General features: G+C 40.5%; 1 protein-coding gene across 1 annotated transcript in view; it reads left to right on the plus strand.

The window, feature by feature from the left end:
- EDAR (ectodysplasin A receptor) overlaps window positions 1–27,778 on the plus strand; it is a 70,992-nt gene that overhangs the window by 37,933 nt on the left and 5,281 nt on the right. Inside the window, exons 2-10 of the mRNA XM_027639628.1 lie at window positions 7,080–7,148; window positions 7,854–7,976; window positions 9,053–9,234; window positions 14,165–14,250; window positions 24,747–24,833; window positions 25,984–26,109; window positions 26,198–26,272; window positions 26,575–26,647; window positions 27,362–27,521. Of these exons, the coding sequence (XP_027495429.1) occupies window positions 7,098–7,148; window positions 7,854–7,976; window positions 9,053–9,234; window positions 14,165–14,250; window positions 24,747–24,833; window positions 25,984–26,109; window positions 26,198–26,272; window positions 26,575–26,647; window positions 27,362–27,521 (963 nt within the window). The 5' untranslated portion in view covers window positions 7,080–7,097. The remainder of the gene's footprint in view (window positions 1–7,079; window positions 7,149–7,853; window positions 7,977–9,052; window positions 9,235–14,164; window positions 14,251–24,746; window positions 24,834–25,983; window positions 26,110–26,197; window positions 26,273–26,574; window positions 26,648–27,361; window positions 27,522–27,778) is intronic.

Consider the following 27,778-nt stretch of genomic DNA (forward strand, 5'->3'; position numbering starts at 1 on the left):
ACACAGCATGTTAAGCATAGACATTCCACTCCACTAGGACATTATCTGAGATTCGTCATCCAGGCTGAACAGAGATGGGAGGGACAGACAGCCTCTCTGAGGGCATGTGGGTATAAATAGATGTGTTTGTGTACACATACCTCTAAACATGCAATTCCTATAGGCATGGCCATATGATGGGCTGTAACTTCAGTCGTTCTCAGCCAGGGTAGTGGGTCTTCCTTCTCTCAGCTGTGTGTGTGGTGGTTGGCATGTATAGCAGCCTTAGCAGGTCATAGCTTGCAACTACCCACAGATATGGGAGATTTGGTTGCTCAGGCATGTTCCTCTGCCTGGCATTGGCACTGGGAGCTATTTTTGTCCGCTACATCCCATCCCCTCGCTGCGCCCCAGGGGTGCCCATGCCCGCGAGATGGGTAGGTGGATGGGGCACATGAGGGTCTGCTCGGTGGACCACCCCTCAACATCCTGCTTGGGGCACAGGGGCCCACAAGTCTCATCTGGTGCTGCAGGCTCCCTGTGCCATGCCCCACAGCCAACTCTCCCCTTGGGCACCCCCGGGACGGTGCCTGCTTGCTGTGTGGCCCCTGTTCCCAGCGGAGAGCTTCCCCTCCCTCTACTCCCTCTCCCTGCTCTTCCCAACAGTGGTGTCCTGGGTAGCTTGGGATGTAGTTTTGAATTTAAATGCAGCCAGCCTTTAGTTTACAAAAATAATAAGTTCCCTTCAAACACAGTTATGTAAAAAGTAGAATAATAAAAAACCTAATGTTTGTTGGCAGCATACGTATCCCTTTGTCTGTAAGACAGAGGCCTGTTGACAAACAAAAGTCTTTTCTGGGATTCTAACTAATCAAGTACCAAAGTATACATGGCCACTACCTAATACTGGCTCCATTACATTTGCCAAACAGTGAAACTGCTGCAATGTTGTTTTGCACTTGTAAAAGTAAAAAAAGATTGTGGCCAGGATCCTCCCGATGACATCCTGCCCTATGCAGGGACCTGCTCAGGGGTACCTTCAGAGGTACCAGCATGCTGTGCTGCAGTTCCGTCCCACTGCAACCCAGCTGCTATTCACTGTGCCTGTAAGATGCAGTAATTCAGATGTTTTCATGTAAACCATGGAAAAAACAGAACTGCGTGTTGACCTCTAACAATATTCTAGCTTTTAGCTAAGAAATGCAAATGTGCTGCAGAGCTAAGAGCAGACATTATTTGTTGAACGGTCACCATGGGATTTCTATTCTCTTTACAATTTCAATAAATTCTTTCAATGGTCACTGCAGGATTTCACCTCAATTCCTTCCTGTAAAGTATTTCTAAATTACTCCACCTCTTTCCTATCCATCAACCATTATGTTTTTAAAGGATGACAGTCTCTGCACCATGCTAAAATTCCTCTGCTTCCCAAATATTGTGAGCTTTGAAGGTATTCAGCAGCTCCCGGGAATAGACCCTGAGAAACAGAAGCAAAGTGTGAGTTCAAATCCATATTGGTCTTAATAATGGAAGACAAGACTCAGGCTGTTCTTGCTATGTTATCTGTCATCTAAAATGCATAAAGCATGGTAAAAAGGAAGACGTGTTAGAAAAGCACCATCATTGCTTTGGTGGTTTGTATTTTCCTAATAAGCTTTTAATTTTCTGCTCTGAATGGAAAGCAATACCTGTCTCAGGAGAGCTTCTGAATCTAAATTGAGTTGTTTTCATATCAGAAGTTTTTCCTTGCCTCTGGAAGCAAAATACCAAACACAAATTTCCTCTCCCTCAGGCAGGGGTAAATGGGGAAACTTGTTAGGAAGTGGTGATGGAGAAAGCACTGAGCTGATAGGTACTGGGACAACCTGGTATACAGTGGACGACTGTATTGCTGCTCATTAATTCTTTCCCTAGAATTATTAGGCTGAGGAGTCTAACGTGTTCATTTGCAATTTTTCATGGCAATGTAAGATCCATCTTCCCACTGTTTCCGTGAAAAACTCAGATGCCCTCTGGCAGCTGTGAGCTGGCAGCAGGGCAAGCTCACCTGGGCAGTGGAGAAGGAGCTCTGCCGGAGGGAGAATGGAGCACAGCCCTAACATATCTCCAGCATGCTGCTACCACCCCCACCATTGCCAATGTTTCTTAAAAGAAAAGCCTGAGCTCTCTGAATACATAAATGTAAGCAAGCAAACCAGAAGGAATAATTTGGGCCCTGTGCCTTGTCAGTGCCCCCTTTCCATAGACATGTATGCCAGCCATGCAAAGTGTGTTGAAAACAGCCTTCCCTTCTTTGTTGCTTTTGCTTTGTTCCTGCATGGTAGTCTTTTTTTTTTCCCTGAAGACCTTTTCAGAAAGCTGATGGCCCACCTACATGAGAACCAACATGTGTCTTTATGTAAGGTGAGAAAGCAGGTTCAAATACAGACTTCCAGACATAGTTTCCAAATATGTGGGTCTGTAAGAAGCTTGACTGTCCCCAGGTCCTCAGCACATCTTGCCCCCATTAATAAATTAAAAAATCGTTAATGTCTCCTCTTGTTAATGCAGTTCTCACTGGAAAAAGTCTTGTTTCTGTGCCCAATCAATTATTTTTCTGAGAGAACTGCCAGATCACAGGGGCAATGAATGTATTATGTGTAGCTTGAGCTGTTCTCACTTTCTTTTGATGTTTCAGGTGAAATGGAAAAATGGAGTTGTATCATTTTAGCACTTTTGACATCTCTGTAAGGTAATTCTTAAGGTATTTGCAAGGTCAAAGTGATAAAGAAACAGTGGGAAACAGTGTAGTTGGTGTTGTCCTACAAGTGTAATAATGCTCCATGCAGTACTTTTTCACAACAATACAAACTATAATCAGGGTTATAAAATAGTTTTTTTCTATCATTTCTGTGTTTTTACTTACTTATACTTCTCTAAGTTTATTCTGTCCCCAAGCTTGCAGTGCCATCATTGTCATTCAGTGATGGGCTCAGAGAACCTTTTTCCCTCCTGAAAGTAAAACTCAAACTGTCTCTTTTTTCACAAGTCTGGAGCTAGATTGAGCTCTGCCTGTGAGGCCCTGCAGTGAGGATTATATGCCTATCTCAATTAAGAAGGATTTAGCAGCATCGGGAGCATACAGAGATTATCTACTGAGCTCATGAAAAAAAACTGTGGTAATCTTTGGAAAAGGTGGTTTGGGAGATTCCTCCCATAAAACCTGGAAACTCAGGACAAGTGCTGGGTTTGCTAGCGGTCCTTGTGAGGTACATACAACCTGCCTACCTTTATTTGTGTGAAAGTGTTTGTCTCATATTCTGCTGTTTTTATAGAGATCTTGGATGTGGATTTATGATCAATTCAGATTTCCCAGCTACTTAGGTATTACATTCATAGCCACAGGCCTGATAACAAAACTGCTTAGGAAACCCCAGAAAAGAAATGCATACAGAAATATCAGAATTGGCGAAGTTATTTAAGATGGTGTTTGTGCCTTTCCCTGTCACAAGATTAAGTTTTGTGTCCTTGAAGTATATCTATGTCAGTGATGAAACTAAAGAAATATAGAGACACCAAAAAGCCCCCACCTCTCTAACAACATTAAGAAACATACTTCTATACTTCAATCCATGTGTTTGTTTTCCTTCTCTTTTCAACTGTATTTTAAAGAACAAATAAGTCTATGACAGCAAATTATTTTTGCACTGTATTACTTACTGAAGCCAGGGAATTAAAAAAATGTCTAAGGTCATCCATCAAAAGCTGTGAGCTTTAGCTTAGACCACCAGCTGTAGTAACCTCACTGTTTGCACATTTCATATATTTACTCTGACTATACTCATAGATCCTGTAAATATCATGGCAGTACTACCTTATAAATTAAGTAAATTGTGAGATTTAAAGGTTAACTGCAATGAATGTTGCTTTTCCTCTTTTAGACAGCATGAACTAAGTATTTTCTTCCCTGTTGGTTTATTTATTTGTTTGTTTGTTTGTTTGTTTGTTTGTTTGTATCTGCCAGTTCTTGGTAAGAAACCACAAGGACTGTATGCAACACCTTTTTGTCTGAGAGGAGAAATATTTGAGCAATAGGTTCCCAGTCATCTCTTTTCCTGTTCCCCAAATTTCCACCTTGCATTCTGTGGGAGAGTAGCTGAGACAAGGAGTCTCTAGCATTTCTTTCTGTGGTTGCCACTGGGAGAATAGTCTTCCCTTTCCTGTCAGCTTATGTGTATATTTTTGCCAGCTATTAACAAATATGCCCAAAAGACAAATGTAGCTGTAATTAGCAACTCCCGCTAGTCATGACGAGGCTTGCTGTGTGTTGCACACCTGATCCACAAAGATACAGGTCTGTGTTTTACACCTCCTCTCAGGAGACACCCACACGTCCCAAACAAAAAGACGAATCAGGATCTGTGGAGGGCTCAGCAGACAAGCTGCCAGAGATCCCAAATTCCTTAGAAGTGATAGCATAGTCCCAGCAAAAAATACATGTCCAGCTCCTTCCCACTCCCTGCTTCATGCCATCCCACAGGAGAGCCATCCCACAGTCATTTGCTTCAGTCAAAGTGGAATAATTCATTAAGAACTAATTTCTTTTAATGGCTAGGGGCTATAATAACTGGTCACTCTTCTTCCTGCATTTTGTCAGAAGCTGTCTGGTTGTCCATGTCTTCATAGATGTCAGCTAGACAAAAACGGGATCTTGGCACTAGAAGATCCATTGTTGTGTGGATAGGATTAATGAGTGACAAATAGCATGGTGCATATATAACTTAACATGCCTGAAAACTGAAAACAAGCCCACGAGCAGCCTGGCATTTCTTCGCAGATACCTTCAGGTATCACCAAACTGAGTAGCTACCTATGGCCCATCTACCTTCCCCCACCTCCTGTGTTATAAAATGAAAGTAAGTTTTTTGAGCTTTAACTCCAAAGGAGGGGAAAAAAAACCAAAACAGAACCACAACCCCTCAAACAAACAAACAAGAACAAACAAATAAACAAAACCAAAAAGAAACCAGTAGAAAATAGCACAGCCAGTTTATGGCAGTGTACTTGAATAGGAGAATGAATACTTAAATTTAACTTTTTTGGTATTCCAATTTGGGGGAAAAGTCTCCCCTGCAGTTCTAGTTTGGCCATGTTTAGCACTTTGAAATGGCTTTTTCCAGTTAAAAAAGTATTTCCCATATGCTTGACATATTGCTGCATATAATGATGGAATGCAAAGAAAAAAAATATATTTACGTGCAAAACATATCCCACATGCATATTTATATTGAGGCAGAAAAATATTTTATTTATCTATGTATAACTTGACATTTTCAACATTTAATGTAAATAAATGCCAAATGGAGAATACTGTTTTATATGTTAGTGGGCTACACTTCTTCAGTTCCATTTTTCAAATCTGGCTGTGATTGTACTCAAGTACCTCAAACAGCAAACATCTGGGTGGCTTGAAAACAACTGGAGTGTGTTTTTGCTGTAAAACATATTCTTACTGTAAAGTTACAGATTCAAGATTTAGTGTTGAAATTTTTGTTTCTGAGCAGCCTCAGACCGGGTTTATAATAAATATGATAATTTTTCAGTATCAGTGGGGACACAGCCTTAATAATATTAATATCTATGGTCTAACAAACTCTTTTATAATTAGGGTACAGTTTAACAGACATATGCATTAAGACTATATCCTTGGAACCTTTCCAAGCAACTGCACTGCCATAGACAAAGCCTTCATCCAATTTACATGTTTGACACTTTGTACAATTACATGACTATTTTCCATCTCTTACCTCCAGATTTAGGACAATTTATCTCTGATTCTCTTGTTTCTAGGTTTCAAAGTGCAATTTCCTGCAGAAATGAATATACTCATAATTCATGTTGTCCACCCACCCACCCAGTTACCTGTCTCAGCTAGCCCAGTTGCTGGAAGGAACATATAAAGCAAGTTCGTAGCTTGATGCTGGAGTGATATAATCTTTGCTTAATCTACTTAGTGTTTAAAAATGTAAATGTTAGCAGCTATCACAAATACTGAAGCACTGCTCTCATGTAGGTTGTATACTCAAATGTGGCACAAAGCAGTAATTGTACTCTTGTGGGAGACTAAAAGTCTCCCGGTGTCTGAGACCTGGAAAATTGAAAGAGTGGTTTACATCTGCTAGGACCAAAGTGTTGCAAATGTATCTCAAACATTTGCAATTTGAAGCTCTAAAATCCCTAGGGCATATTATGTGCTGTAACAGTATCATTAAATATGTTGTATCAGGCTAACAAAACAATCTGTGCCTCCTTTTCCAGTCTCTTTTTTCATCTTATAAAGATATCCAGTACATGAATATGTAATATTAGCTCTTATTCAAAATTACTCATTTTAAGAAACTACATAAATTAACATGTGTGTTTGTAACATTGATTGCAGCCTTTCTTTTCCCCAACCATTTTAATGACAATTCAAATATAAAGTTTGGCTCCTTCATTGTGTTTAACTTGTTAAATCTGCAGTTTGCTTATCAAGAACAAAAAGCAGCTGACGCTTCCCACAGAAGGCACTTCTGGGCTTTCTTAGTGGATCCACAGGAACCGTCAAGGAAAGTGCAGCCCTGGTGTGCTGATTGCCTACACTGCTTACCATCCGTTCACTCCCTGGCTCTGCTTTGCCTCCTCCATCCAGATCTTTCCTAGGCAAACCTGATCTAGTGTGGTCAAGCACTAAGTGGTGTGGACATAAGCCAGGCTACTGATCCCCAGCCCTCTTTCATTTAGCTGTCAAGATGTAGTTCTCAGTTCCTCTGGGAGGATTTCTTAGCAAGCCAGGAACTGTCAGAACTCAGACTTGGCTCCTTATCTTTCACAGATTTTTGTCAATATGGCAAATCCCTCATGCCATTGGTCTTCTCAAAGAGAGGAAAGAGATGTGCAGTAAGGGTGTGTAGCATGTGTGTGTGTGTGTGCACACGTGCACATCTGCCCCTCTGTTTAGATCTCTGGGCATCACTCCCATGTAACCTTTGTTCTGCTTATGAGCCCTTCTGTTCTTATTTTGGCAACACACACAGATATTTACTTGTGTTCGTAAACAATCACCAATTCTGTCTTTTCAGGTAAAACATCAAGAGAGCATGGCTCACCTGAGTGAACGAAAATGGACTCACGTGTTCCCTTTCCTGGTGGTAGGTATTTATGTATGTAAATGTCTCTCTGGTGTGCAAATATAACAGGGTTCTGCTTGGGTTCTTCACAACCATCTGTGAATCGTCATGGCAGAACCACAGATGACCTAGGGACTGAAGCCTAATGCAGTGATCAGTTTTCATTTAATAAAAAACTTGGGCATATGCTGCTTGAACTGTGGCTGCTAGAGTGGAGTGGGTAAGAGGAGGACTCAGGATGGAGCAGAGACAGAAGGTGATGGAAGCACTGATTAGCCTGTGCGTCGCATGAAGCACAGCCCTATCATGATTGAGGCCCAAGGCAGTGCATTATCTTGGGTTGATATAGTTGTCCATTTTAGTCACTTTTGTGAAGGCTCATTAGAGCTGGGAGGCATGAGGGTGCAGACTGAGGCATTTCCTTGTGCAGGAGAGCATGAGAGTTAGTAGGTCAGGAACCACAGCTTTCAGTATTTTAGTGAGTGGCTGTGCCAACAAGCATGAACATCAGTGCTCTGAGAAGCTCTTAGAAGGACCAGGTTGCTGAAAAATGCATCTTCTTCCATTCCACATAGTGTTACCACTTCTACATCTGAGCTTTAGGGGTGTTTCACACTGCAATACTGGCCCTGCTGTCTGCTGAGCAGCTGGGCAAGGGGAGGGGGTGAGGCATGGATAAGGAAAGCCGTGGAACTGACAGTGCTCTGGGATGCTCTCTGGTGACAGGTCTCCCTGGTGTACTCTGCCAGTGCTGAATACTCCAACTGCGGCGAGAATGAATACTACAACCAGACCACTGGCATGTGCCATGACTGCCCCAAGTGCGAGCCGGGTGAAGAACCTTACATGGTAATTTCAGCTTCCTCTGCTGGTGGGGGACATATCAAGCACCAAATGTGAAAAACAAATGCTTTGCTACCTGGTGGTAATATATGGATAGGAAAGAAAATGGAGTGCTTAAGCAGGAGTGCTCACACTTGCAAGTGTGAAGTGGGAGAAAGGCATCATCCATGCATGCCACTAATCCGCATCCCAGGAGCAGCCTGTTAAAAGTGATACTGTAAAAGTTGAAAGGTTAAAGTTCCACACAGAGTCTCTGCCAGTCTGTTCTCTTCTCAACAGTTGTTTAAAATCTGATGCTGCTGTTCTGGCATGGTGTGATAAATTGGTTAGTCTGGCGTGCTTGCTGGCCCCCCACACCAACAATTTAGTTTTGCTCTCCCACTGAGATATTTTGGCACTAGAGGAACTTGGATGTTTCTGCAACATTTTAAATTATGGTTCCTAAGTAACCATTTGATTTACAACAGATAATTGTTGCTTATTAAAAAAAATAAATTATTGAAATCCTGTTTGGTTTTAATGGGATAAACATCCTAGTGCAAACATTTCACACAGTTGGTAGTCCTGAACAAGGACGTTTGAATAATAACCAGTTGGGTTTAGTTTTATTTAATCTAAACATAATGTTCAACTGAGACATGTGAGTTCAGAGGTTACAAAATCCCATCCAAACATTGCCTTTTGTGATGTTCCCTCTGGGCTCTTCTAGCATGAAAGCTGCTGATAGCCCTGCTGCAGCTGTGTTTCTCCTGTAGTAGTCTCCTCTACTCTTCCATTTTCAGTTCGCTTTCTATCTAAGTAGCAGCTGAAAGTCACTTCCACGATTTGCTGGACTATGATAAAAGTAGCTATGGGGGGCCACTTACAAGGAGTATGATGCTCTGGTTCTTCCTCTCCAGCACACAGCATGCTGCATCCTTATAGCCCTGCATGGCCTTTTTAGGACAGATACTAATGGGCCAAACAGCAGACTTCTCTCCCTTTGTGCTGCAAAGCCAATGAACCAGGCTATGAACATTCTCTTTTGCTAGAAGTTGGTGTGCAGCATAAGACTGCTTTTCAGTGACTTTGTGTTGTTGCAGACATGTGGATATGGCACCAAAGACGAGGACTATGGCTGCATCCCCTGCCCTTCAGAGAAGTTTTCCAGAGGAGGTTACCAGATATGCAGACGGCACAAAGACTGTGAGGGTTTTTTTCGAGCCACAGTCATGACACCTGGTGATCAGGAGAATGATGCAGAGTGTGGTCCTTGTCTGCCAGGGTAAGGACTTATCCACAGACCTTTGCTCTACCCAAGGCGCTGGAAAATACTTCCTTGATGTCAAAGTCTCTGACAGCCTTTCTTCATGTCCTAGCTGACTGTAGGGGAAATTATGGTGAATTATGCTTTTTTGTCTCTGCTAAACATTTAAATGTTTCAAAAGCATTGATGAGTTTAATAAATCATAGAATCATAGAATGGTTAGGGTTGGAAGGGACCCTAAAGAAGATGTTGTTAATCTTACTGAAACCTCACTGAAGAAGTAGTTGTTTGGACCAACTAGAAAACTGTTTTCTCTTACTAGAAGTGGAAAGGGAACAAGCATATGTGTGCAGTGCCATTTTAAATACTCTAAGAAATCCAGCTTGGACTCCATCTGTAGCTTCAGAGGGCCATCTGCTAAGTCCTACATCCTGCATCCTACAGATGAACTGCAAGAAAATGCCTTGGATACTCTGTAGGGTCTATGGAGGCACTGTGGCATGTTTGGGAGCATAAAATATCTCTTCCCCAGATGTGAGCAGCTGGCACATTTGTCAGTAGTTGACACCATTAGCTAACATATCTGTTAGGTGAGATTTACCAAGGCATTTTAGTCTCTTAGGGTCCTTTCTAGCCAACAGAGAAGGGTCTAAGGAACTGCTAATGTAGGGGGGGTGTGCTGTTGCTCAGAGTCAAAACAAGTTTCAGGGCTGGCTGAAGGGGCTTAAAATAAATAATGTTTGCTAAGTCCATCTTTTTAATGGTCTCTTATGCTCAGTATAATAATATAAAGATAGTAATGGTGAGAAAGATATTGCTACATTGGATATGTTAGCAGTATATTCTCATCTGTATTACATTTGAAAGTCTGCAAATGTATACCTATGCACTCTCAACATTTTTTTTGTAGGGTGAGTAAATACTCTGAAACACAACATCACCTTACATACCTTTTCAGTTTCTGCCACTGTGCCACTTTGGTTTAAAGAGTAATTCTGTTGACTTTTGGCTTTTGTGCAGTTTGCAGATACTGTATAACCTACACTGCTTATAGCACAGAGAACCCTGTTAAAGAGGCCCTGCAGGCTTCCAGGTTTATTATATCAGTGAGTCTGTGTGAAATTTTCACAGTTTACAAATAAAATGAAGGACTTGTCTAGCTGCCAGCCAAACAGACTGATGATGTGATTTGAAAAGAGCTCCCTCTTGACTTCCCCTCATACATTATAAAGAGCAAGAAACTTAAATAGTGGCCACAGTTGCTATTTTGCAATTTTTGTCAGGACTGATGAGGTCACCCAGGTGGGAGTAGGGTGCTGGCTGAAAATAATCAGCTTGCACAGCTGGTGCTTGGGGAGAACTCTCAAAACATCGTGTTTGCACAGGTGTAGCCTGTAGCAGAAACTGGCCTACCGGAATTTGGCTGTGTGCCGCTCCTGTGCAACTCTCAGGTCCCAGGATTGTTTGCCAAAACCAGCAGTTAAGAAGAAACACCCTCTTAGTCCAAGCCTGAATAGATGGAACTCTCAAGATAAACTAAACATGGGCTAAAACCAGCTCTGAAGCTGCCCTGACTCCTCATGCTACTTAGAGTCCTTAGAGTTTGCTCCTTTGCGAGGGTGGGGTAAATGCAGACCACCTATATCAGAGCAGAGAGCTGGTGAGTAGCTCAGGCTGATCTCATTATTGCCCCCGGTGTCACAGGGACAGCCAGGCACCAGGGTGAGTGGCAGCTGTCAGAGTGCTCCCTTGCCTGGGCAGTAAACCTAAAAGAGCCCCTCAGTCAATATAAGGGGAAAAAATAAGATTTCCATTTTCAGAGGACTGCTTCCATAACATGCTGCTGATCTTCCCAAAGTAACAGCCTACATCTCCATTTAGGGACATCTCATCCCTTTGCTGTTTTTCACCAGCTCAGAAAAACAGCAGTGCGAGGAAAAGATGAACATATGGCACATTCTGAGCGGAAGTTTTCAGACAAAAAACCACTGAACTCGCAGCCTTTTCCAGTGGCTACAAGTGCTGTCCTTTATACTTCATCTTAAAATAAGTGCTGGATAATTATATATTTTCCTTCTATTTTTTTCACTCTTATTATCAATTTTAGGGAAGAAAGAGACCTTTGGTACAAGAGAAGGGGTCATCCACTGCCTCTCTGTCCTCCCTCCAATATAAAATAAAAATAGCACTGTCACACATACAAGAAGGATGCAAGACTGTGGCCAGGAAAGATTTTAAAGGCTTAGCTCTGAAACTGTGATCCTCAAAACCAAAGTCCAGTTGCCAGTGAACTCTAGAGGTACCTAGAGTGAACCTCTGGGGACACTGCAGGCTTTGTTCTCTGCTCCTGCCCAGAAGCTCTTCCATCATGCCAAATAGGACAGGTCAAGAATGTGGAAATTAGGTGTGAGTCAGACTACTTCCCTCAGTGGGGTGATCCATTAGGTGTTCCTGGAGTGTAATTGAGATCACAGCTAACTACAAGCAGCCACAGCAGGTCAGAGCAAGGGGTCCCTCTAGCCTGGTCATGTGTCTTCTTTCAGTAGTAGCCATTAGTGGAAACCCATGGAGGAGTAAGAACAGGCCAAGTATATAAGATACATATCCCTTATGCTGCCCCAGCACCTATTTTCATCTTGAATTAAGTCCCCAGTCTCCTCACAATGTAGAATTGCAATGGGGTAATTTTCTTTTTAAATGTAGTCAGAGATGCCTCTACTACTGAGGCTTCCCCTTTTCATGTGTTCCGTAGTTCCAGCAAATCCACATTCAGTTCTCTTCTCTGAGACATTTTAAGAGAAGCAGTGAACTCTCATTTGTTTTCTGGATGAAAAGGTTTAGCCAGCGAATTTTTAATAAAATAAAGACCCCCACCCCCCCACGCCCCATTCTGAATAAGGCAGCAGGTGCCTCCACCTATGTGCTCACCAACTTCTTGCTGTCTTTCTGCAGACTGTCCCCTGCAGAGAATGGCACTACCCTGCCCCCCTCCACCTCCTGCCCCAGTCCCAGGTGCCCTGGTCCCTGCAGGACAGCAGACCTAACCTGGGTCCAAGTCCCTGAGTGTGACATGGCACCACCAAGGTTAGCCCAAGATAAACCACCAAGGTGTTAAACAGGAAAATAAGTCCATATTTCAGTCTAGCTTTTAATCTCAGATTTTGTCTGTGACACTTTCAAACCTGAGCCTGGCAGATGCCAAGGAAAGAATGAGTCTCATGGTGGAAGACTAATACTGTGAAAATTCATTATTTTGTTACTGGGCCACTTCTTCTCCGTAGTTATTGATATAAAGGGATCAGATATTTCCAACCTTGCCTTTAATATCTGGTGCATTGGAAAGTAACCTGAAACAGAAGTCTGCTGCCAGTACTTCATGGGGGTGAATCACTAATGTTTGCAGCTGCAGAGTTTCCTACTCAAATGGGTCAACAGTTGCCTGCCATGATCATCCTCTTCGGTTTTCTTTGTATGTGCTCCACCATTCTGCATTGTGTAGAAAACCAAGAATTATTCCACCAGCTTGATTTAATTAACTGTCAGAAGGATTGTTTGTCTTTCCTAAACCACCACAGTGATTAGACTGTGGATCCTAACTGTCCTGTATTTTTCTTCATATATTTATATGTATCTTTGGCCTTCCACTCTTTTGTTTTGTGGTTTGGCAATCTTTTCCTGCTTATTCATTAGCTGCTTTACAACCTGATATTACATAGGCACCCATAAGCGAAGAAAGATGAAGTTTTGCTCCTGAGAGAAGGGTAGAGTGGCAGATGGGGCACAAGAGACATTTGTAGGGAGGAGTGAGGGTGTATCTTTTAAAACCAATAAGAAACGAATCATGTTCAGTTCACCTGCTCTCTGATGTTCCTCCTCTGAGTCCCTGTCTCCCCCTTACATCTCTGTGTACTCCATTTCCTGGTGCTATATCCCTTATTTGTAGGCTGGATCATTAATTAGCACACCAACTGATTTTGATGAACAGTTTCAGCAGTGATTTCCTAACAATACATACATTTCCAGAAAAAAAAACCAAAACAAAAATATACTACACGTGCATAGACAGGTACATAAGAGCAGGAAACAGATTCCCCATTGTATAAAGTGTTTGTAATGTTGAGCACCTGTCTACACAGAATGGATTATGAATTTATTCATCTCTTCATTAAGATCTGTAGTGATTTACAAGTGATTTGTAAAGACATATCCATAACATCAACTGTGTGATGTTACATCAATATGTGTATGATTTTGATGTAATTTACTCATTAAGGTGCATGTGGATCCAACTCTTGCATAACCAATTACCTTATTCCAACATTAACTTTATTATCAGCCCAGAAATTCAAATCATGAAGTTCAAATTCCTTCACACTGTAATTCCACTATCAAGGACTAACTTATAAACAATACAGCAAGGAGGTAAAAAATCCCAAACCAAACCTACAAAAGCTAATCTGCTTTACCTTGTAAGAGTGGTGTTTTCCTGTATTTTTTATTATGATTTGGCTCAGGTTTGGTTCTAACATTACGGAGATTATTCATATGGTGTTTGTGAATAAAATCAGCCAACCATATCCAACTGGTGGTCTTGCTTGAAAGATTACTTCTTCAAAAAATAGCATTCCCATATTTTGAAAAATCTCTTTTCAGGGCATGCTGTAAATTGCAGCTTGAATTCAGCAGGGAGAATAATGTTGTTTTGGGCAGTGTTACCACTTCTTGTCATGTCTCGATGTTTGATTAGTTACCTTTTAGGAGGAAAGGAAGAATTGTCTCTATTTGGACAATTAAAAAAAAAAAAAAAGAAGAAGAATCTTTGTATCACATTGCTTATAAAAGTTTTTTTTTAATGATTTTATCTCTGTATAATTGGTTGCTGCTGAACCATGCTCAGTTGTAGCATATTAATTTACACTGTTTTGCCTCATCTTGCCCTTCATTGCAGTTACTACATGCTGGAAAACAGACCTCGCAACATCTATGGGATGGTTTGCTACTCGTGCTTGTTGGCACCTCCTAACACCAAGGAATGTAAGTGTTCTGGCATTTCTGTGCATTTCATCTGGTTTTGACTTTAAATCATCTGGTTTTGACTTGCAGTCATCTGCAAGCTCAATGTGAAGTCTTTCAGTGATGATTATTATGTTCAAACAATAAGCCCAGCTCCAGTAAAGCAATTTCTTCTTCCAACTAGCCTTGCCAACAAAGGGAGGGAATGCTGATCATTTGAGGAGAGATCAGAACCTTTGATTTAAGACCTGCTGTTGTTCATTTGTCCTCCAGTTTTCGTCTGTTAAGACATCCCATGCAGGACTTACTAGGCTTACTTAACCAGTAGGTAGAGGAAATCCTATATCTGTGTATTTTTTAATTGAGTTTCATTTCACCTGAGAAGAAAACATGGGACAATTTGTAGATCAAATAAAAAGCGCATCTCACCTTTTCGTATCCTTTGGCTTCAAAGTGATTCAAGGGTTGATATTGCTGTGCGGTGGTCAGCACTGATAAGAGTTAATTCTGTAGATTTCATTGACAAAGAACCTGTAGTTTGCTAATTGAAAAAAATCATGTGTTTATGACACCTAGAGGTACCTGTTCCTTTGCATGCCATGTGCATGTGTAATGGCTTATCCATCCTTATGCCATGAGGAGGAGGGACAGCCCCACACCAGCACTGTAATGCAGAGGCAACCCCCCAGAAAACCGCTTTCTCCTTTAGGGGGCAAAGAAAGTGAGAAAAAGAAAAAAAAAAAGGTTCTCTCTGAAGGACAAAATTACTTCCACACCCCCTCAGAGAATCTGGAGAAGATCAGAAGAAAAAGCTTTAAAAAAGACCAAACCAAAAACCCAAACAAACAAAAAACCAGACAAAGCTGAGCAGTTCCCTTGAGAAACCTAATGCATCTAAACTCAAAATCCTGTCCATGTTCTGTTCTTTCAGAAGTCCTTGTCATGAAAAGTAATTGTAATATTTTGCCTGCTTGATTTGAAAGGAGGAGTTGACATGAAAGTACCTGAGCATTTATTTTTGTATACATAAATAGCAATTATTTTGTTCAAATGCTGCTGAACTGTGTATCATTGGTGATCTGCTGGTCACTTCAAAGGACGATAGGTCATGAACAGCTACCACCTTTCCTAAAGTGCAAGAGCTTGGAGGAGCCAGGGCATAATCACCACCTCACAGAGCTCCTGGTGAGTGGTAGCAGTCCAGAAGGAGGTATCTCCCCGAGCTCTCTGCATGCAAAGTGGTGGGTCTGTTGCACAGCCACTCACCCCATTTGGCTGCAGTAACCCAACCTGTCCTGAGACGGTGGGAGTGGGTGAGGGCAGGGTGAATGTGATTTTGACGCGATAACATCTGTATTAGGAGGTGAGGTAAGGGTGCCAGGGAGGACCCAGATGTGAGATATGGGAAGAAGGTAGAGAGGTAAGTGAAAACACAAGGGTAGGAATGTCGTAGTTTAACTCCAGCTGACAGTCCAGCCTCACACAGCCACTCACTCCACCCACTGGCTAGGGAAGAGAATTGGAAGGGTAAAAGTGAGAAAACTCATGGGTTGAGACAAAAAACAGTCTAATAGGTAAAGCAAAAGCCACGCACATCAGCAATGCAGTACAAGGAATTCATTCCCCGCTTCCCACAGGCAGGCAGGTATCCAGCCATCCTCAGAAAAGCAGGGCTACATCACACATGATGGTGAGTTGGGAACACAAACACCATCACTTTTTGGATGTACCACCCTTCCTCCTTCTTCCCCCAGCTTTATATGCTGAGCATGACACATATGGTGTGGGATGTCCCTCAGGTCAGTTGGGATCAGCTGTCCTGGCTCCTTGTGTACACCCAGCCCACTCACTGGTGGGATGGGGTAAGAGGCAGAAAAGGTGCTGTGCAAGCGCTGCTCAGCCATGACGAAAGCATCCCTGAATTATCAACACCTTTTTGGTCACAAATCCAAACCACAGCCCCATACTAGCTACTATTAAGAAAATTATCTGTATCCCAGCCAAACCCAGCACAGGGAGTCTTGGTGGGAGTTGAGGGTATATGGTAAGAGGATGCAGATGCACCTGGCTGCCCCATTGGTGGGAACAGAACCCTGCCTGTTGCTAGCCCATAGCTGGAAATTACTCTCTTCCTCAGCTCTGATGGTCTCTCCCAAACACATTCTGAAATGGGGTTTTACTAGTATTAGACATGTTATAACTTAATGATTTGGCAAGGAAGTACCTGAAGATTTTATGGCTATTACTCAATTAAAAAAAAAACTTTGTCTTTTATAGGATATCTGACAGATATGATATGTGATGTGCTTCTGTAAGGAAAGATGAATGGCACAACTGATTAACCACATGCAATTTTTAGCTTGACAAACACAGAATAAATATATATTATCTTTGTGAGGAATTTAGGCAGGTGCATAAACTGACAAATTGACTGGGTATTGAGGTAGAAGAAAACATTAGGAATAGAAAGACTAAAGATTTCCATTTTAATCAACTCCATGAAACCAACCATTTGATTACAAGTGTTAAAAAAGCAGGAAAGCGTCTTAAAATCCAAATCCCTCAAATCACTAAACTCAGGTAATTTGGCTTATGATGTCTAAACCTCTGGACCCCGTTTGGAATGGCAGCTTCCCAATTCATAGCCATTAATTTGTACTCCAGATGAAAAATCAGCCTTGCTGCAGGAACCTCTTGAACAGCTCACTTTTTGCTGTGGCAAGCAGTGTAAAATCTGGTATTAGTAGATGGTCCTTTTCACACATTTCACTATCATCAGATTATAGCAGTCAGAGCAAAGAAGAGGTGACGTGTCAGTAATGCACAACTGCAGAATTTTCTGAGTTTTGCAAATTCCAAACTCATGTTACGTGCGCTCTGAGCACATAAGCTTAACACAAGCACATAGTTTCTGTCATACTCCTACCAGCTTTTTGGTAGGAATAGTTCCTTTGTGCAGAATGACCTCTGCTTGTTGGCTGGCTGTCATGATGGAGGAACCAGAATGAAAACTCAAAATGGCCCCAGGAATCTTCTGTTCCTTTCTTTAGAGTTCAGAATAGCATTGAACAGCATTTGGGAGCTTAAACCCCAAACTAAAGGGTTGCCTCTCCCCCAGAGATCTTATTCTTCAAACAGTGCTGCATACAGCACACCACTGGAGAAAGGTGACCCAGTGGGTCACAAGGAAATGAGAATGGCAAATTACTTAGAAATAGGAAGCTTAGGGTGACAAGCTCTGGCTTTGCACTTCTAAACAGAAAAATGAGGGCAGATAAATCCTGTTTCAGGCCTTTGTTAGGGTTGGAGAACAGTGGTGAAAACATTCCTTGCTGGGGAAGCACCTGGTCTGTGTGTTACAGAGGGCCAACTCTGGGGGGTGAGTACCCTTGCTTGGAAACTTCCTCAGAGAATTTACCTGGTGATACATTTTATCTGGCAAAAAAAGTATTTGGGTTTGATCAAGGGGTAAAAAAATGTCTTTTAACTCCAAGAGTGTGCTGTGCAACTTTCATCTCATATACAGTCAGTAAAACTTGAAATGGCAGAGGAAACAAGGTGAACACTCCATGCCCCAGCATCTGGAAATATTAGTGAAAAAATGACTGGGAATGAGAAAGAAATTCTTTGATGGACCTGTGTCACCTTTTTTTTTTTTTTTTTTTTTTGAGACATAAATAGCACAAAATAGCATGGAAAGGAGGAGAAGGAAAGGGAGATACTTCTCAGAGGTGAGAGGTTTAATTGAGGCACTGGATTGAAGGATGGGAGCAACAGTTCTGCAGCCTGGGTGGAAAAACAGGCTTCAACAGCAACTTGTGGGCACTGGGCACTTGGCATATACAGGGAAGAGGCTGTGCATATATAAGCATAAGGATGTGTGTTGTGGAGCAGGAAAACTTTTTCTTACTGGGAAAAAGGTAAACGTCACCATAAAGACTACAGTTTTTCCTATCTTGTGCACTATGAAACACCTGTAAGATTTCTGGCCTCTCAGCATACAGTTCCCTTGAGTCTCCTGTGTAGGAACCTCCATGCTAAGCACAGAGGAGCACAATGCCAAAATGTCAAAGGTGTGAGACCTTCAGCTGTGCATGAAGCAGATCATGAGCCATCAGTCCCCCTTGCTGACACTAAATTGGGATATGATACCTCTTTGATAAACAACAGCACTGCAAGAGGCAGGGGAGGCAGCTTTCCCATGCAAATCAAAGAATTAAGGTAATGAGCACCAAACCACTCTAAGATGTGGCTTCCCATAGCTAATGGTGCTGAATTTTCTGTCAGCACCCCTGGAATTGAAGTCACTTCAGGCCGTTGACTATGTAGGGTGTTTTTTTTGTTTGTTTTTTTTTTTTTTTTTTCTTTTATCCAGTGTAAAAGCATATGTAAAAGACAGAAGGTTTAGCCATACATGAAGATTCTCTGGCAGAGAGGTAGTTACTGCTGGAAGAGATTTTGTCTTTTATCAGCAGAAACTCTCATTTAGTTTATGTATATTAACTCCCTCCTTCTCTTCAAACTTTAGTATCTGCCACTTCAGTTCAAAAATGCTGAAGGAAAACAAAATCAAACCCTGTTACAAAAACTTTAAGAACATTTTTTTTGAAGTTGGATTTACACAATTACATCAAATATGCCAATCTTTTTGCATTTACAGATCTAAGGAACTTCAGCAATTGATTAAGGTTTTTTTAATTTACTGCATAAGTGTGTATGGGCATAAAATACTCTTGTTTTATTTCACCGTTTTTGCTGTTTTCATATATGAAAACAGACACAATTACGAACCTGTGTAAGTTTTTAAGTCTCACACCTACCAATGATGACTTGAGAAAATTAAAAAAAAGGAAGAAGAAAAAAAGAAAAACAATAGAGGAAAACATATGTGGTCAAGTTATTTTTTAATTATCAGAGAGCAAATGACATCTAGAAACAAAAAAGGTAATTTTTATTGTTGAATCATTAGAACTTCAGAAAGAACTAAACAATTGATGGCTTTATGTGACGAGCTGTAATCAGGGGAGCACATCCATACCTGTGTACTGAAGACTGAGAACTCAGCCTCCTTAATCAAAGTGCTTAAAACAAACAGCCTAATGCCAAAACCACTTGTATTAGTAGATGGTCCTTTTCACACATTTCACTATCATCAGATTATAGCAGTCAGAGCAAAGAAGAGGTGACGTGTCAGTAATGCACAACTGCGGAATTTTCTGAGTTGTATTAGTGAAAATAATTCTGTCAGAGATTTTTATTTTAACTCTCCATTCTTTGTAATAGCACTATTTTCCTTTCCTTGCCAGTTTTGTTTTTTGTAATATGGTCAGGACTTTTTTCCTTCTGTGTCAAATTACACATATTACAAATGAATAGGCTTGTTAGCCGGAGCTAACAAACTTGTCTTTCTCTCTTTTTTTTTTTTTTTGACTTGTTTGGTCTCTGAACACCCCTTTCCTCTTCACATGTGTAACGTGAAAGAAATGTTAAAGGCTGTGCTTTATTATTCACTAATGGTTTGGCCTGATTCTCCTCCCTTACGGTTTGTCTGTATGAGGGAAGGAACCTTACCTTATGACAAAATCAGCCAGCCTCAGCTTCAAGGGGAGGGATCAGAGAAGAAAATACAAAATTTGCTGTCTTCGGCTGCTGGGAAAGCTGGGCCAGGTTATCACTCAGGAGAGTATCTGGTCCTGGTAGTTACTCCAATGACTTTGATGTTTTCACTGGTGCTGGAGCTGCAGCTCCCATGGTGAGCATCACCTGCCCATGGAAAACATTGCAGGTCTCTGCAGCATTGCTCTGACTGGGCTCAGGAGCTGCTAAACCTGCAGAACTGCAGCTTTCTACCACCCGTACAGATTGGCTGACCACCAGGACAACAGAGAAATGGAAGCTTGGTTCCTGGTGGGTCTGTTCTCTTCCTTCTAATGCTGTGAAGTCGTGATAGTAAGGTTTAAAGAGCAGTTATCTCCTTCATGTTGCACAGAGAAATAGGAGATAATATGGAATCGCTGAACATAGGCTTAGTTCGTGTAGTGGGTGCCTATGACCTTCCAGTGCTGTGCAATGATTACAGCTCCTGGTGAATCCAGATCATCAGACTAAGACCACATGGCCTATAATTGTCACTGCTTCTCTGCCCTGGCAAAATAAAAGGAGAGAGAAATAAAACAGTGAAAGACATTACAGAGAGCATAAAATATTTCCTTTTATGTGTTCTAGTTGCTTACAGTGAGATTGACCATATTGAAAATAAAAGTCTGCAGGAACTTTCTTATCACCTTTTTTTAGAAGTTTAAATCTCAGGAATTAATTTACTTCATGCTCTTCCTAGTGTAATAATTATCTACACTAAAGGAAAAATCTACCTGTGGCTCCAGAAAATATTAGAGTCACATATTTTATAGTATTCTGTATGTACCCTGCAAAGACAGTAAAATAAAGAGCAGTCATTGCCCAGGATATGCTCTGTTATTGGTGATTTGCAATATTTTCAGAATTGGTTTATATTTGGTTACCAAGGTCATAATGTAAGCACCTCAGAAAGCAGCTTGGCTTTGAGAGATGCTTTAGCTTCCATGACTTTCCAAGTGCACAGGCATTCCATCTGAAGTGCTGTTTCCTTAAGTTTGAAAACAAACCTTTCCTGTAAGTACCTGAATACAGATTTACATTAATTTGAAAATTCTGACCTCTGCTTTCTATATATCTAAGTCTTTAGTTATGACTAGACTTAGTTAAAGTCCAGTTTTCAACTACTTTGTAAAACATAAACTTTCCATCTTTATTGAATTTCAATTCAGTATAATTTATTTTTCATCTCATATTTAAGGCTGCTAATTATTTATTTGCATGTGTGCTTTATCTTACTTCATGTCCATAAAACAGTCTCGATGATGGCACTCACAGGTCAGCTGTGCCATTCATAACTGCACCATGGCTGTGAGAAGAGGGATGCACGAGGAGAAAGCAAGCTGCACTCAATGGCAAGAAACAGATACATATATAGATACAGATTTTTTAAATGTTTATTTGAAGATCACTCTGATAGTTCGTTTTGTACATACTTTGGGGATTTTTATAATATGTTATTAGGTATTAAATAAACTAAAAAAAAAAAAAAGCTGTTGCTAACTATGAGCAGCAGTCCTTTGCATGGACCAGTAAGCTGATACCTACAGCAACTTATGTCAGGAGCACATATGGTCTCCTAGTGCACCAGATTTTTTTCACTCACAAACACTTGCAAGGGGGCATGTTGGTAAGACCTCCTTTCCCTGTGCCCTCCTCTTCCTCTCACAAATCTGGTAGTTTTGTTTGTCACTTCTCATTGTAAGTCTGTCTCAAGGTACAAGAACAACTCTAATAGTCTGTTACATAAAGCAGAAAAGTTCACTGAAACAACAACAAAAAATTATTTTATTGCTCAGCATTCGTTACCTATAAGGACAAAAGGCCCCTGCATAGCAATTTAAATTAAAGATATCTTTTGAGTTAAACCCCCAAATTCAAATGTGAATACAGATTCAGTTGTTCTTTTAAACAGTAAGTATGGAGGGTTTTTTTATTGAAACTGTATTTAGACTCCAAGAAAGTTACAACTAAATCATAATTTTTGAATAAAAACATTTGTAATGCAAAAGTTGACCAACCATCAATGATAAACTTCTTTCCTAACATCTTCATCACATTCCTTCAGTATTACTTATAGGTGTCCAGGAATATAAACCACTCTTTTGCACACCTATATTACAGCCATTGGTCTTTTTTTTTTTTTTCTAGAGTTGTTTCCATATGTTGTGCTGTAGCACTTTAGGATGTCTCTGTCTGAGCTGTATCTAAGTCTTTATAGATTATGTTTCATCTAAATGGGAACCAGAATTAATAATGCGAATGGGATGCAAAACTGGATGCGCACAGAAACAACTGACATTGCAGTCATGGTGTGGTGCTGGACTGGGAAAAAGCAGCTGCTATGAGTTCTGTTTCTTTTTGCTTACACAAAAGTGATACAAACTAAAATTCCACAGAAGCTGGCATTTTGATTCCTCTTGCAATGCAGGTGCACAAATTGGCACTTTATTCTAAGCCACATCTAAAGAAAAATCTTGGCTCATAATGGATATGCCAAAATTTGACAATAGACCTAAAATATGCATAATGACTAACTCCCACCTAGGCATATGTAAAAGGCCATCACATTTCGCACCAGCCTTGATTTTGCCAGGATAGGCACGACAGAACAAATGAGGTGGCTCTGTTCCCCTGTAAAGACAATTCTGCACGTAGGCTCAGGAGCTGAAGGTGCTCACTCTTGTGCACAGGGGAGGCTTGTGTGTATGTGTGCATGTGTGTGCCTGGTATGGACAACATGTGGGGTAGAGCTGAGTGAAGTGTGACAATGATGGTGAATGAAGAATGGATGACCTTCCTCCTTACCATTCCTGTTCTATGTGCTACTGTGTGACTTCCCATCTTGAAAGGCTCTGCTTCCTTTCACAGATGGATGGAAAGCACAAGGTTAACAATACCAAGTGCCTAAAAGATTGATTAGGCAGAAATACTTCAGTGACTACATACTTCAAGTGAAGGAAAAAGAGGCGAGTTTGACAAAATTCCCTCATGGGGGAGATGAGCTGGAGATTTTTGGCTAAACTGCAGGCAGACAAAGCAGCAGGGCTTGCCTGTGTTCACCGAGAGGCAGCGTAAGAGGAGCTATTGTTGACTTGTTGCAGCTTGCAAGGACTACACAGAATTACAATTGTCTGTAATTGGATTTGCCAGGGGGGCTGCAAGAACAGGCGTAGGCCTGGTAGCTGTGGACATGAAGGAAAGTATCAGGCTACAGCACCAGCTATTTACTAAATTTCCTCTGTTGTCCAGCCATGATGAGTAAACACAGAGGTCACAACCAAGGATGATTCACTTCAGTTTTGTGAAGAATTGCTGAAAATTTTACAAATTACCTGTTCTTAGTATCCACTACCTGCAGATGACATCTTCATTTACAGATGGTCTACTGCTGCATTGCAGTTCCTGGAGCTCCTAACTAATTCTTCTTACAAGGAAGTCTGTCACAGAGAAAGGACCAGAGGGAAGACTTATGTAATCTGGCTGTCATTTGCATAATATGAAAAGCATCTGAATTAATAAAGTAGTATATTTAAAACTTTATGAAAACACTTATTCAGTTTGAAAAAATCCCAGTTATAATAAATTAATCCATTTCCTTCCAACAAATGATGTTTGAAAGAAGTTTTATCATTGTTGGAGAAAATTTCTTTTGAAGACATCTGCAACTCATACTTTGTGGCCACTTTAAGTGTACATTTCTCATTCACTACTTGCAGCCATGTTTTATGTTGGGTAATACTTTTTTTTTCTTTTTTAAAAAGCCGTTTCTCTTAATTTGAAGAATGTGTACATTGCTTTGTTCTTAACGATGGAACATTTCTCAGACCATTCCAGAGCACTTAATTTCCTGTCAAGTTTACCTGGTGGATTTGGTTTCTTCAAATATTTACTTGGTCAAAAGAATGGCACAGTGAGCTCTCATCTACTCTAGTTGCCAAATTAGCTTGTGAAGCCATGTGCTGTGCACATCTTACCAGATGACTGGGACAGTTTTTTGCCTTTAAGTCTGCTGAATATAATTATCACTGGACTTTTTTCCATAGACAGCTAATATAAAGCAGAAGGGATTTCATACCCCTTCCAAGACAGAAAATGTTTTTCAGTGTTTGTTGACAGCATCTGTTTGCATTACCTGCTTAGCAGTGGCATTAAAGTTTATTTGACAATGAAGAGAATGTTTATCTCCAACCCTAATATTTCTGTTCTGATTTGGAATACTATGCCACCGCCATTCTATGTGAAAGACTTATTCCAAATAATCTGCAGTATTGTCTGATATTGTCAAAATATGTTAATTTATGACTTGGTTTAATGCTTTGAGGGGTCACAAGGGTTCGCATACTATCACAGCTTCACAATGGTGCTGCTAATGACGGATGGTTGTGAGAAGCGCTAGTCTGATGAATCTACATGAGCTGACTCTGAGCTGAGTCTCAGAGCCTGCAGTTGCAAATAATGGAGCAGGGGGTTGTAAACGGTTTGAATCATCAGCTGGATCTGGAAAACTTTCTGATACCCAGGACAGATCTGTAACATGGGAATCTCTTTATAATGGTTGGCCCTGCCTGTGTCTGTAGATGCTTGGGTGTCTTCTCAGTTCATAGCTGTTCAGGATCTTTGATTTCTTCCACTCCCTCTAGACATTATGCAAAAACGTAGTCAAATGTAGTCAAAAAAGTCAATTGGCAACTTTCAGCATGCCAGTAATGCATATATTGATATTAGTGACATTTCAAAAAACGACCAGTTCATGGGTTCTTTGCTAATAAATGGGGATTGCAACCAACCGAATGAAAAAACTCTTTTTACTTGAGCCAGCATATTCCTTTGACTGGACAAAGTAACCATGGAAGTTTATGGCATTTCTGTTTATATTGCAGGTGCAGGGGCTAACTCTGGCATTTCAGCCATTTTTCCAAGTACCTCTGGCACAAGCACTTTCTCACCTTACCAGCATGCTCACAAAGGTAGGAATGCACTCACAAAGTTAATTCAGGATCTGTTTGTTTTGAAAAGGGCATCAACGAAGTGCAACCAAACTGAAAATATCTATTGTGGTTTTCATTGCCACTATTTCTGGACTTCTAAAACTGTTAGAAATAATTCAGAATTCACTTTTATTTCTTGGTTAATCAAAACTGCTGCTTTAGTTAGCTGAACATTAAATGGATTTGAACTGTACTCAGTAATGCCAGCAGTGAATTTAGCTCATTATTTGTAGCTGTACAGAAATGGCACTCTGCCTCATCAAAAGCTTAGCTTAGAAAGGTGACAAGAATTCAATGCACAAATATGGTCAGTCTCTTATTGAGATAACATAAACAGTTCTCCAGCATGATTGTTAGGTTTTTAAAATATGTGAACCTGAAAAGACACAACAAGAAAGATGCAGTTAATGAGGCACTGACAATGCTGATCTTATTGGTATTGTCTGAAAACCTGCTTGTGAGGATCATGTTTTCAGAAAATTGAAGTTTTCATGCATTTTAGCATATCTGTAATTTTCTGCATCCTTTTGTGGCTTTTCGATTCTAGTCTTTCACATCCAAGTGCCATTTATGAATACCTTTTCACATAGCTTATTTTAAATTCACCTTCTAGCTGTGCTGTGTTTAAAGTATCTGTTAAAAAAAATCAATTCCTGTACATGTGCATTGTGTTCGCCTTTTAACTGCAGAGCTTTTGAGGCAGCCACATTATCAACAGTTGTTTTAGCTCTTATTCCCTTTGCATATTTACCTTATTTTTTTGTCTTTTCAATCCTGATTCCCAGAATACAGTGTTAGAAAAACTGCTACTCTTGCTTACATATAGCTTTTATGTTATTAGCAGATAATACAATTTCATACACGTTGTATCTGATGGATCATGCCATCAAATATTTTAATGAGTATTGCTAGCTGGCTAGTGCATAAATATAAAAGTATTGAAAAACTGTTAATTAATTTGCTTTTGATATGCAACACTAAGTTTTTCAATTCTTGGTAAGTAACCAAGACTCAGATTAACTAAACGAGTATGCAAAATATGTGTGAGAGCAGACTGCAAACTATTAACTACTCTCTGATCCTAAGAGTTGCTCCTTTAAGAAAGTATTCTTTTAATTTATTCCAGCAGATCTTTCAGGACAAGGACATCTGGCTACAGCTCTTATAATTGCCATGTCTACCATCTTCATAATGGCTATTGCCATTGTCCTCATCATCATGTTTTACATTGTGAAAACAAAACCTTCTGCTCAAGGTAATTGTTCAGCAGGTGAAATTTCAGCTGCAAATGCTGGTTTTGGATGGCTTCTGAGAATAATTACTGTTTTATTTTTATATTCTAGCCTGTTGCAAGAGCCACTCAGTAAAAAATGTTGAAGCTCAGGCTAACACACAAGAAGAGAAGAAAGAAGTGCAAGGTATACATTTTTAGTTTTGCTTTTTCTATCTAAGACAACATTGGGCTTAAATACTCTTAATACATTTCTCTTAGTTACAATTTCTCCTTTGAATTGTATAAAACCCACGTCAGTTTATTAAAGAACTGTCTATAATAGTTTTTTCGTACTACCAGAATGTCAATTAATCCTTTGATAGCACTTAAAAAGTAGCAGAGAGATTAACGTTTGAAGTAAGGTTGCCAGGAGAACCAGCTCCTGACACAAAGCACTGGTTTGGAAACTCCTTGCCTATTTAAATTTCTCTAATTATTTATCTACAGATAATGTTGTGATATTTTCTGAGAAAGAAGAGTTTGAAAAACTTACAGCAACTCCAGCTAAGGCTGTCAAAAGGTGGGTAAAAGATAAACATACTGCCAGTTTAATTGAAGTACGGGAGGGACATGGTCACCATTCATCCTGGTACAGTGGAACACATAAAGAACAAACTTGATGGGTAGGTTGCTGCAGCAGGGAAAAGACTAGGTGCCTTAGCAGGCTTTTCCTTCTCCAGTTTTTCGGACAATGGCAAACGTCACCAAAGAGAAACCTGCACCCTCCCCACTCCCTCTGTGACCAACTCATTAGCTCTTGGGTCTCCATCTCACCTTTTGAGAGGTTCATTTCTGGGATCTGAGTGCAGCTCTCACTCACATGGCCTTAGTAAGGTTCCCCTTCCCTTCTAGGCAGGAAAAGTAAAAACAGCTGTAACAGGCCTTTTCTGTGGCATCATCTGGATGGCACAGTATGGTAGTTTTCCTCACCTTGTCTCTGCCTGGCAGCCAAACCTGCCCGGGTAACACGATTATGGTGGGCTAAACACTGTCCTCAGTTGGAAAATCCCTCTATAAAAGGATTATTGTAAGCTATGTGTGACTGTGTTACTTGGTGGGCACTGTACTCATCCTGAGTTGGTGAATGCCATTACTTTAACAGGATTTCAGAGGAAAGGCATTTTAAAAAATGGAAGACACTTTTATTCAATTAACTCTCAGATAGCAAAAAGGAGATGGCCAGAGTCAATCCATGATAGGCTTCACTAAGATAACCATATCCTTCATTTTACAGTGAAAACGATGCATCTTCTGAGAATGAACGACTTTTAAGCCGTAGTATGGATAGTGATGAAGAAGCTGCAGTTGACAAGCAAGGGACCCCAGAGAGATGCTTATTATCTTTAGTGCATTTGGCCAGAGATAAATCTTCTACAAGCAATAAATCAACTGGGGTAAGGCTATTTTGAGATTTAAAAATTGAGAGCATTTTTCTATATTTTTTTGAAGGGAAAAAATATACAAACTATCACCCTCCCCAAATGCATTGTAGTGTAGATCAGACTGATTTACAAGAGCTTCTTCAGACAAATTGTTTATAGAATCATCTTTGCATAGTGACATATATGTACATATATATTGTTCAGGGATGAAACCCAAATTTCCAACCAGAGTAATAACTTCACTTCTCTGTGTATTAAATGTTATAGTC

This window comes from Corapipo altera, unplaced genomic scaffold, assembly GCF_003945725.1.
Source record: "Corapipo altera isolate COAL_440 unplaced genomic scaffold, ASM394572v1 0, whole genome shotgun sequence".
In the NCBI taxonomy this organism is placed as follows: Eukaryota; Metazoa; Chordata; class Aves; order Passeriformes; family Pipridae; genus Corapipo; species Corapipo altera.